Source organism: Vipera ursinii (genome assembly GCF_947247035.1).
Source record: "Vipera ursinii genome assembly, chromosome: 9".
Lineage (NCBI taxonomy): Eukaryota > Metazoa > Chordata > Lepidosauria > Squamata > Viperidae > Vipera > Vipera ursinii.
Genome location: NC_139523.1, coordinates 20,496,635 through 20,508,037, shown reverse-complemented (window position 1 = coordinate 20,508,037; position 11,403 = coordinate 20,496,635). Strand labels below are relative to the sequence as shown.

Sequence of the window (11,403 nt, the reverse complement as noted above, 5' to 3'; positions counted from 1 at the left end):
TTAGTCAATAAACCAGCTTGCCTCCCAGACTTGTGAGAACATAATCGCTGAAGGTTTTTAGGAAATGATTGCATAACCATTTGCCTGGGAAGGAATAAGGACTCTTGCCTTGGGCAGGGGGAAAGATCTCCAAAATGCCTTCCAGCCAGCCCTATGATTCTATGAGTATGCTCCATTCTCATCTGTGTCAATGACCCGATATCCTTTCCTATGAAAATAAATCCCATCAATTTAGCAGTATTTACACAGTTGCCCAGCTGCTAATTTGTTTGAAAAAACTAATTGCCAGAAACATTTATTTTGAATTTGTTTTTATTTATTTTTTTAAATATAGCAATGAAAATGGCAGATGGCAGGCACTGTCTTACAAGAGGCATTCCATTACACTGTCACGCACATAAGGGTGCCTCTTAGATGGCAATCATACCTCATCAGAAAACAATGTCAAAATATATATATATATATATATATATATATATATATATATATATATATATATATATATATATATATATATATATATTTGTTCTTCAGTATGATGATTGGAGCCTTGCCTCCGTTGTTGGAAGCGTAATTACTTAAACCAATTAATCAAGTCCAATCTTAACTAAGCCTTTTCAAAGCACTATGTAAAAGGCCCGTTAAACTCAACAATGTCTAGATCACCAGGGTTCCTTTACTCACGTGACATCCGTAACACCAACATTCATTTCTTCTATTCTTATTTAGGATATGCATTAATTAGATACATTAAATGGGCACCAGCAATTGCTGAAGCCAAAACCTCTTTGATTTGGGCCTTCTTTGGTGGAATTCAATGGGAGATATTTCCCCCCCCCCCCCGTCCCATTTGAGCAGAAAGGACATTAATAAGTTGGGATCATTAGAGGGGTCTGTCCAGTAGGAACAAAATAACACTGGGCAGAAGGATAGCAAAAGAGAGGTAGCTGGAAATCCGGCTGGCACCACTTTTGGCTTCTTTAAGTTCGACATTTACAAGTTTATAAGTTGTATCTCCTAAGGTCAAGGTGTAATTTGTTGCAAAGATGCTGTTGTCAACAGCACATCCCCTGGCAATGAAGTCTTGAGCTTTAGCTGAACCTGTGAAAGCAAAAGATATGGGGGGTGGACTAGAATTAGTATGTTTTTCTCCCCAGGGGCGATGCTGAATGTGGCTCAACTGTGCCTCCCTTCCCTCCCCTGCTATTTTCACTAGAGGTCCGCGAATTTGCTTTTTTTTTCCCCCCTTGGCAGGCAGGCACTTTCTGAGATCCTGATCTGTTTGATCTGGCACATATCTAAATCAATGAACTGAAAATAAAACCAACATATTTCATCTGAGTCATAGTGGCGCAGTGGTTAGAATGCAGTATTGCAGGCTAATTCTGCCCACTGCCAACAGTTCAGTTCTGACTAGCTCAAGGTTGGACTCAGCCTTCCATCCTTCGGAGGTCGGTAAAATGAGGACCCAGATTGTTGGGGGACAACAGGCTGACTTTGTAAACCGCTCAGAGAGGGCTGTAAAGCACTGCGAAGCAGTATATAAGTCAAAGTGCTATTGCTATTGTTATTGTGTGCCTTCCTACTGGATTACAGGTAGTCCTACTGACTCACAACAGTTCATTTAGTAACCGTTCAAAGTTACAACGGCACTGAAAAAAGTGACTTCTCACTGTTTTTCACACTTACGGCCTTTGCAGCGTCCCCGTGATCATGTGATCAAAATTCAGACGCTTGGCAACTGACTCATATTTATGACGGTGGCAGTGTCGCGGGGTCATGTGATCCCCTTTTGCGACCTTATGACAAGCAAAGCCCATGGGGAAGAAGCCAGACTCACTTCCCAATCATGTAACTAATTTATCAACTTAAGGACCATGGCAAGAAAGGTCGTCAAATGGGGCACAACTCCCTTAACAAATGTCTCACTTGACAACAGAAATTGTGGTGGTAAGTCGTAATAGGTTTGCAAGAGGATACGTGCCACAAGAGCTGGAACTGTGCCATATAGAAGAGAGTGGAGGTTGGGGTTTTGCATAGGATTTTTTGTGTACTGCCCATCACAGAAAACTCTCAGAATTTCCCCTTCCTTCCTTCTTCCCTCCCTCCCTCCCTCCCTCCCTCCCTCCCTCCCTCCCTCCCCTCGCCCCTCCCCCCTCCCCTCCCCCCTCCCTTCCCCTCTCCCCTGAAAGCTATCAGAACAATGGTTAAGATTTACATAAGGTCCTCGCTCATCAGATTACCTTAACAGCAATAAGGACTTCAACTCAGCCTCCGATATTTTTTCACCCACCTGATGACGTGCTTAGGCTAAGGGAACATTTCTCCTAGAGGTAGCCCTCAGCTTACCACCAGCTACTTAGAGACTACTCAATGTTACAACGGCACTGGGGGAAAAATGACTTAACTGTTGTCACAGCAGCTCCCTGATTCACATGATCCACGATTTGGAAGCTTGACTACTGGCATGTATTTATGACAGTTGCAGTGTCCTGGGGGAAAGTCAATGGGGGAAGCCTGGTTCACTTAATGGCCATTTGATTTACTTAACAACTGCAGTGAATCGCTTAACAGCCGTGGCAAAAACAGTCGTAACACCAGGCACACCTCATTTAAGAACCAACTGGCTTAGCCACAGAAATGGCGGTCTCTGCTATGGCTGTAAGTCGTGGACTACTGCGTGAGACTGCAGGAAGCCAATACAGTACAGCTTTTGGGGACGAGAGTCCGAATGAAAATGTAAATGAATCTATGAAGCGATGTTTCTGATTTACCTTTTGCGATTGTCCCGGTGAGACTGAAGCATTTCTTCTGGAGTTCGTTGCAGTACATTTGTTTGTCATCACATGTTTTCTTGTCGGGATCAAAGCATGAAGGGCAAACCAGACTACCTTTGGGAATAGTCGTGTTAAGGTCTGGAATGGTTAAAATATCAACGAGTTAGCACTGAGCTGAACCTTCGGCACTATTTCCATGAGCAAAATTATCCCAGGGGTATTTTGGGAGGGGAAATCTTATCCAGTTCTGTCAGATACCAAAATTGATATTTGATTTGATTTGTGTCAGAATCCATTTATATCATACTCATAAATGTATGTTTAAAACATTATTCCATGGATTCTGCCATCTCCAGAGGAGGAAGGAACGAATGTGGATTCAGCCTGCCTTAGGCATTTCAAAGATTCAGAGAAGCCTTTTGAACTGGGGGAACAAAAGGGGGGGCTAGGATAGGAGGCATCTGGCTTGTGTCTCCTTTTGAAGGAAAAGAGCAATAACCATAAAATCCAAAGTTCCTTTTCCCACGAAAGGGATGACACGAGGTAAATGATGGGGGGCTGACTAAATGGGGTTAGGGAAGGGGGGGGTTGAACAGGGAACTCTTTATAAGGTTTCAATTTGTGGAACAATATTAGATCCTGTCTTGTATTCCCACAGCCAAGCATGTCATAGTAAAGATTTCTTTTGGGACTAGAATTGGCTCCAAGAGTTTTGTCTTCCTAAGACGTGGTTTGGGGTAGGTCCTGACAATTTGATTTGATTCTCTGCAGGATGAACGGCATGGTTCTGAAGCAGCAGCTGGAGGAGTGACTCCTGGTTTCGATTTAATGGACATTGAGGTCTGCTTACCTGAGGTTTAGACATTTTAATGGACAAATTAGATGTTTGAGCCTAATTTGTCAAGCCTTACTTACCTTGGGAGTTTACCTGGCGCCTTATAAATACAGTCACCCAACTGTGTAGCGAGAATTCCATCCAGAGGGTTTGCTATTAAAATGGGAGCAGGATGAAGTGGGAGTCGGGGAAACTAAAACTAAAAATAAAAGCAGATTTTAAAAAAACAACCCACAGAGATGCCACCTACCTGGAACGATATCTTTATTGCAGTTATCTGTGTCATTACAGCATGCAATGTTGCTCGCCAGATAAAAATCCTTCTCGGAGGACATGAGGACAAACCCTTGTTTGCATAAATTAGGTTCCTTTGTTTCATCCTGGCAGCCTTTAATGATTGTTTTAAGTGACTTGTCTTTCTCTGCAGAGAAAGGGAAGGAAAAATTGTGTTACAAAGGAGCTGAAAAGACAGCCATTGGCATTTGTTAAAAGCACTTCTCAATAGTCCCAGAGGTGTTTTTCCAAAGGGCAGCTGGACTTTCTTGCTTGTTTTGTTCTTTGAAAACATTTCTTGAAGAAGCTTCTTGGATGAGAAGAGAAACGTTTTCAAGGGGGGGGGGAATAAAACCGAGAAAGTCCAATTGCCTTTTGAAAAGCACCTTCGGGACAACCATGACCTGGATGATTGAGAAGCTTCACAGACACTTCTCAGGAGACTCCAGGTGTGGGGTTGGGAAGGATCCTGTGCCTTCACCTTTTACATCTGCAGAGATAAGGATGATTTCCCCGACAACTAGACCTGGTGTACATTTTTACAATCTCCTGGCAGGGTGGAAAGATAAGTTCAAGGGCTTTCTCAGCCATGTTTTCCCTGCCATGTTGCTTAAACACCATCTCCACTTCCACGCACCCCACTGTAAAGCCTTGGTGGAGCAGTGGGCTAATGCCCACTGTAACACCAGCTGCCTGCAATTAGTGCAGGTTCGAGTCCCACCAGGCTCAAGGTTGACTCAGCCTTCCATCCTTCCGAGGTAGGTAAAATGAGGACCCAGATTGTTGGGGGCAATAAGCTGACTTTGTAATAATGCCGCTTGGGGTGTGTGAAAGCCCTAATAAGCAGGCATATACATAGAATGAAGGCTACTGCTAAGCTTGTAAGCCGCCCTGAGTCTTCGGAGAAGGGCGGGATAGTAAATGGAATGAAGAAAAAAAAAGCTGAGACCTCTGCCAAGGGCATTTAAAAAGTTGTTGAACAGCAGAGGTGTAGGTAATTAAGTCGATGAGAGCGTTCCAGTTTCAAATGAACAGAGAATGCAATAGGGCTCATGGGGGGCGGGGGGGGGGAGGGGGAGGGAATGTATATTAAAAAATAACAACGAAATGGTGACTTTTCAAGGAGACTCCCGAACACAGGCCTTTCCGTGTGGCAGAATTCTTGCTTGTTTCTTCGGCTTTTTTGATTGTTTGAGAACGGCAGCCTGGCTATTCTGGGAAGGGAAGCAGGGCAGCCTGATAACTGCTAGCTCTTTTACTAATGCTGAAGGAGACTTTCTCAGGAGATTGTCCGGAGGCCAGGCTAATGCGCATGCTGGGAAATTTGTCTCTTACCCCTGTTTTTCTCAGAAGTGAGCTGGTGTTGGGCACTGATCCTCTTGTTTCCTCCTTCTCTCTTCCTTTCCCCTTCCTTCCTTCCTTCCTTCCTTCCTTCCTTCCTTCCTTCCTTCCTTCCTTCCTTCCTTCCCTCTTCTTTTCCTTTTCTTTCCTTTCTTCTCCCCCTCTCTCTTCCTTTGCTTTCCTTTCCCTTCCCCTTCCCTCTCCCTTTCCTCTTTCCTCTTCCTTCCCTCTTCCTTTCCTCTCCCTTTCCCTTTCCCTTTCCTCTCCCTCCCCCTCCCCCTTCCCCTTCCCTCTCCTTTCCTTCCTCTCCCTCTCCCTCTTCCTTTCCTCTCCCTCTCCCTCTCTTCCTTTGCTTTCCTTTCCCTTCCCCTTCCCCTTCCCTCTCCCTTTCCTTCCTTCCTTCCCTCTTCCTTTCCTCTCCCTTTCCCTTTCCCTTTCCTCTTCCTTCCCCTCCCCTTCCCCTTCCCTCTCCTTTCCTTCCTCTCCCTCTCCCTCTTCCTTTCCTCTCCCTCTCCCTCTCCCTCTCTTCCTTTGCTTTCCTTTCCCTTCCCCTTCCCCTTCCCTCTCCCTTTCCTTCCTTCCTTCCCTCTTCCTTCCCTCTCCCTTTTCCTCTCCCTCTTCCTCTTCCTCTTCCTTCCCCTTCCCCTTCCCTCTCCTTTCCTTCCTCTCCCTCTCCCTCTCTTCCTTTGCTTTCCTTTTCCTCTCCCATTTCCTCTCCCTCTCCTTTCCTTCCTCTCCCTCTTCCTTTCCTCTCCCTTTCCTTCCCTTTCCTTTCCTCTTCCTTCCCCTTCCCCTTCCCTCTCCTTTCCTTCCTCTCCCTCTCCCTCTTCCTCTCCCTCTTCCTTCCCTTTCCCCTTCCCTCTCCTTTCCTTCCTCTCCCTCTCCCTCTCCCTCTTCCTTTCCTCTCCCTCTCCCTCTCCCTCTCTTCCTTTGCTTTCCTTTCCCTTCCCCCTTTCCTCTCCCTTTTCCTCTCCCTCTCCCTCTTCCTTCCCCTTCCCTCTCCTTTCCTTCCTCTCCCTCTTCCTCTTCCTCTTCCTTCCCCTTCCCCTTCCCTCTCCTTTCCTTCCTCTCCCTCTCCCTCTCCTTCTCCCTCTCCCTCTTCCTTTCCTTCCCTTTCCCCTCTCTTTCCTTTCCTTTCCCTTCCCCTTCCCCTTCCCTCTCCTTTCCTTCCTCTCCCCCTCCCTTTCCTTCCCCTTCCCCTTCCCTCTCCCCTCCTTTCTTCCTCCTCCCCTCCGTCCTTCCCTCTCTTTCACTTGATAAAGGTCCTAGAAAAGCAAATAGGAGGGGTCAGCATTTACCAGTAGAGATTTCCATCTCAATCGAATAACAGTTCCCCGTTTTGATTGTACAAGTCTTTCCCTCGCACTGTTGACATTCGCACGTCAGGGCATTTGCTGTTTGGGATGGGTGTGGGGGAAAAAAGAATAAAATAACAATAACTTTCAATTGAAAAGCAGTGCCGATTATTTATTTGTTTATGCTTTCTGATCTAAGTCTTCTTCCAAGGAATGGTGACCGGTGCACCCACTCTGACCCCGTAAAAGGTGCCCTAATCATGGCTTATGCATCTGGTCATCTATTACCCAGCTAGATAACACCATCAAGCACTTCATCAGGGTAATGAAACATCCCTCAGAAAATCCCCAAACTCAAAGAGCACCAAGGGCCCCACATATTTTCAACACTAATCAATCAATAATCTCCAAATAAGAGCGGATTACAATTTAATCCCACTTTGCCTTCCGCCCAGCCAGCCCAGAGGCTAGGTTTCAAGCACATGCTGGACTTACCTGTAGCTATCAAAGCAGCGACAAAAAGAAGATACTTCATTTTTATTTTTTCTGGGAACGGAGAACTTTCGGTTTGCCCGGGAATAAATGTTCCAACAAGGAATTTCTTCAGGTTAGAAACTTATAGGAAGAAAGAACAAGAGAGAATGAATATGGCAAATGAACAACAGAGAACTTGAAGGCTGGCTCGTGAAACTGGTAAATCATCATGGGCTGGATACTTGTGGGCTCTTTGGATACGCTCTCTAAAATTCTCTGACTAGAAAAATAATTTAATTTATTTTTTTATTTTAATTCCATTTATATCCCGCCCTTCTCCGAAGACTCAGGGCGGCTTTACAAACTTAGCAGTAGCCTTCATTCTATGTATATGCCTGCTTATTAGGGCTTTCACACACACCCCAGCGGCATTATTACAAAGTCAGCTTAATTGCCCCCAACAATCTGGGTCCTCATTTTACCTACCTCGGAAGGATGGAAGGCTGAGTCAACCTTGAGCCTGGTGGGATGCGAACCTGCACTAATTGCAGGCAGCTGGTGTTACTTAAGGAGGCATTAGCCCACTGCTCCACCAAGGCTCTTTGAGCGTATTTGGCAGAGACGTTGGTTCAAAGGTGTAGCATTAGAGTGGAGGAAATAGAAAATAGCTTCTATTCATGGTGGCTTAGAAATATATGGGATTTCCCAATTCTTCATGACCCAGCCTTCCCCACCCTAAATTCATCTCTGTCATTGGGCACTTCAGTTTTGCCTGAGGGCCACAGGGAAAAAGCTAAATGTGGTTGAACTTAAATGCAAATACTGTAGAAATGTAAATTCAATTAAACACACATGCTTGTCATGGCTGACCCTGGCTGATTTCTGAAAAGGGAAGAGGATCAGAATAGGTGGTTATGTGAATTGGAGACCGCCAAAAAAACCTCCCAATTTGTAGACCTGATTGGAAATGGGGGGACTCTGAAACTTGCTTCAGGAAGCCAGAATTGTTGTATCTGGGGTTGACTCTTTGGCAGAGGAACTAGGCAAAAGTTGGAGAATTATGAGGTTGTTGAGAAAAATTGAATTTCAAACCTACAGAGGGTCCCTTTGCTGACTGCGGAATTCTGGGAGTTGAAGTCCGCACATCTTAAAAGTTGCCTAGGCTGAGAAACATGTTCCCAGACCATTGGCTATCCAACCTTTGCTTGAAAACTCCCAATGATGGATCTACCCAAACTCCAGGAGACAGGTTATCTAACTGCTTCATAAGAGTCAGGAGATTCCACCTTTGAATATCCCTCTACATAGCTTCAACCTGTGACTTCTTGTTTGATTTTTGCGTGCTAGAGAGAAAAAGATTCTACGCCCTCTTCCCTGTGGCAGTCCTTCAAGAATTGGAAGACTGCTGTATTTTATGATGAGCCTAAAGCCTCAAGAAATGTTATATCGCCATCAATAGTATTGTATACATCTTTTCTGTTGGTTTTTTTTTTACCCACCCGCCCGCCTTCACCGTATAACTGCCCTTTATCAATATTTTTTTCTATTGGTGTTGCAATTTTTAAAACCTTGCTATTAATAGTTTCAAACAAATTTTTAAAGACCCCAATAAGAGGCAAAACAGATTAGGTTTAACTTTTTGCATCTTCCTTCAACTCCCGTTTAGAGTAGAGGCAGAGATAACAACCTTGCATTTTGTTATAAAAAAAACTATTTTGTGCCATTATGAATTATTCAAATAGCGTCACGTTTAGTTTTAATTCTTCTCTTTAAAGTCTGGACTGTTTTGCACAGACGTGTATATATCAGGCCCAGTGCTGGTTTTGTTTTGTTTTTACATAAAGCAGCAGCTGATGATCTTTTAAACAATTCACAGGCTCAGTAAGACATTTTGTTTCAAGATATCTTTAACTAGAACAAACACTCCGTGCTTTAAATGTCCACAACATGCAAATGGCAGACAATACATCACAGCTAGCAGGAAGCAATTAGAATGAGCGCTAAGGTAGTAGCTATGCCTACAGGTTGAAAAAGAGTGATGACTTCCAGGATATTAGAGATGTCTCTTTTTTCTCTATGCAGGTGTGCCTTTTTCCCCCTATGCAAATTAAAGAAAGATATGAAAGCAACAGCTGCAAGTATTATACAACTTCATGTAACGACCCGGTAGCTTCCTTCCATTCCAAAAATGCAGAAATCTCACAAAATGGAGAAACCTTTTGAGATGTGGCACAAAAAAAACACCAAAATAAATACACGAAGGAGTAAGTAAACCTGCAAATGCTTATTTCATTGCAGGGGACAAATAAAACTTGGGTGAGTCCACAACGTTTGCAATCCTTCCTCAAAGAAACCTATGGGTTAGGATGGGAAGCCTGTAGCAGAAAATCAAGCTCTCTAGATACCTTGGACTTCAAAATTTCCATCCGTCCCTGCCAGGGCATTATCAGGTTGCTAACCTTTCCTATTTCCTGGCATTATCCATAATGGTCCCAAGAGCCAGGAATACTCAGGCCAAGGTAGCAAAAAAACCCCACAAACTGTGTTTCTCTCACCTCCCAAGAAAATCACCAAACTGTGTCTACACAACAGAGAACAGCCAAATCAAATAATTTACCTTCATAAGCATAGCACTGCTCAAAAAAAAATCACAGGTACAAATGGAAAAGATTTCACACCATAAATATATAAAACCCACTCTTACCTATTTGCCTTTCTCTCTGGCTCCTTGATGACTTTTGATACGATGCTTAGAGGCAAAACAAGGGCACTGTGGTTCTGGTGCCTCTTTATATTTGGATGGGCGGAGCGGATATAAGATTAAAATAAACAAGGTAACATAGTGGGGCAAACGAGTGATTCATTTTGAGATGTACGTCTGTTTAGCGTGCTGGACTGGGAGATTATTTCTTAAAAGCTAGATATAGATGACCCAAAAGGCACAGGCATTGGTGAATGCATTAGCTTTTTAAGTATTGGGTAAGGGAATTGGGAAGGCTGAGGAATTCTGGGAGTTGAAGTCCATGAATCATAAAATGGCCGAGTTTGAAGACCCCTGAGGTAGATGGATCAAGATGTCAGTAGGCAATTCATCAGTGCATTGGTAGACTTCTGTCTTTCCAGGAAAGGGAAAGGGTGGAGGCAAGCTTTGGCTAGATCCCCCATCTTGTGGCAAATGCTCTGAAGATACTTTTTAACCTGGAGACTAGAGACACTAAAACATATGAATAATGATGGCAGGAATTGGGTATGTCTAGTTTAATGAAAACTAAGACTAGGGGGTAACATTATAGCAGCATTCCAATATCTCAGGGGCTGCCCCAAAGAAGAGGGAGTCAAGCTATTCCCCAAAGCGCCTGAAAGGTGGAGAAGAAGCAACAGATGGAGGCTAACCAAGGAGAGAAGCAGCCTTGAACTAAGGAGAAACTTCCTGACAGTTAGAACAATTAACCAGTGGAACAACCTGCCTCCAGAAGTTGAGGTTGCTCAAACACTGGAAGTTTTTAAGAAGAGATTGGGCCACCATTTGTCTGAAATGGTATAGGGTTTCCTGCTTGAGCAGGGGGGGGTTGGACTAGAGGACCTCCAAAGTCCCTTCCAACTCCATTATTCTGATCAGTCGCTTTGATGGCATGCTGGCTTTCCAGGAAAGGGGAAGCTGGGAAGCAAGCTTTGGTCAGATCGCCCATCTTGTGACCAATGCCCTGAAGATATTTTTTTCACCTCTGCATGTATAGCAGGAGAGCTTTTTCAGTAAGTCTCTTAGACACATAAATGAGTTCATGGGCAAAATGCATCACCAGACAGAAAGAGACATGGCGAAAAAAAACCCTGACATCTTCCTTAACTTCTCCTCCTCCTCCTCCCCTCTTTAAGTATCAAAGCTTGCTCACTATTTCCTTATTTTATTTTCTAGGAGTAGTTAGGGCTCCTTTTGTTACGGCTGCAGGCATAAGGAAGTAAAAAATCCTTTTGCTCTCTAATGTCTAATGTCTCATGATTTTTTTCCCACGATTTAACTAGCCCAGGCCTGAAATGAAATGTCACACTAAAGCTCACAAAATCCTCCACTAAACGTCCTCTCTGAAGAGTAGTATTGTGTATTGGGTGGCTTATCCACAGAGGACCCTGGTCCTCACCCGAGTGGGAAACGAGAAGAGGCAGATTGCTGGTCCTTAATTTTAACCACTCCCCAAATTCGGAAGCCAGCCTTGGCCCACTGCTGAGGATTTTGGGAGCTGAGGTCCACACTTCACGAGAGACAAAGCTACGTAGGATCGATTGAGAAGGAAAAGATCCTCAGCCCTGTCTCGCTCTGAGGATGCAAATCCAGGAAGCCACAAACCAGGACATGGTGGTGCCTTGTGACAAGAGTAACGATTGCGTTTCTAGAGGATAGTGCCATATG

The 11,403-nt window shown here is 44.3% G+C and overlaps 1 protein-coding gene across 1 annotated transcript; it reads right to left on the bottom strand.

Annotated features, from left to right (window-relative positions):
- Nucleotides 1-534: 534 nt before the first annotated feature.
- Nucleotides 535-9,743, bottom strand: LOC310644267 (phospholipase A2 inhibitor and Ly6/PLAUR domain-containing protein-like). The gene is made up of 6 exons (XM_083369100.1): nt 9,700-9,743; nt 7,017-7,136; nt 6,525-6,620; nt 3,863-4,033; nt 2,775-2,915; nt 535-1,101 (listed from the first exon to the last, which is right to left on the bottom strand). Exons 2-6 carry the CDS (start codon nt 7,054-7,056, stop codon nt 884-886), a joined length of 666 nt encoding a protein of 221 aa, XP_083225226.1. The 5' UTR covers nt 7,057-7,136; nt 9,700-9,743; the 3' UTR covers nt 535-883.
- Between the last annotated feature and the right edge of the window lie 1,660 nt (nt 9,744-11,403).

Coding starts and splice junctions, on each gene's coding strand:
- LOC310644267 (XM_083369100.1), bottom strand. CDS start 7,056: ATGAAGTATCTTCTTTTTGTCGCTGCTTTGATAGCTACAG. Junction 4,034..6,524: donor TGAGATGGAAATCTCTACTG/GTAAATGCTGAC, acceptor CTTTCTCTGCAG/AGAAAGACAAGTCACTTAAA. Junction 1,102..2,774: donor CACCGGGACAATCGCAAAAG/GTAAATCAGAAA, acceptor TTGCTTTCACAG/GTTCAGCTAAAGCTCAAGAC.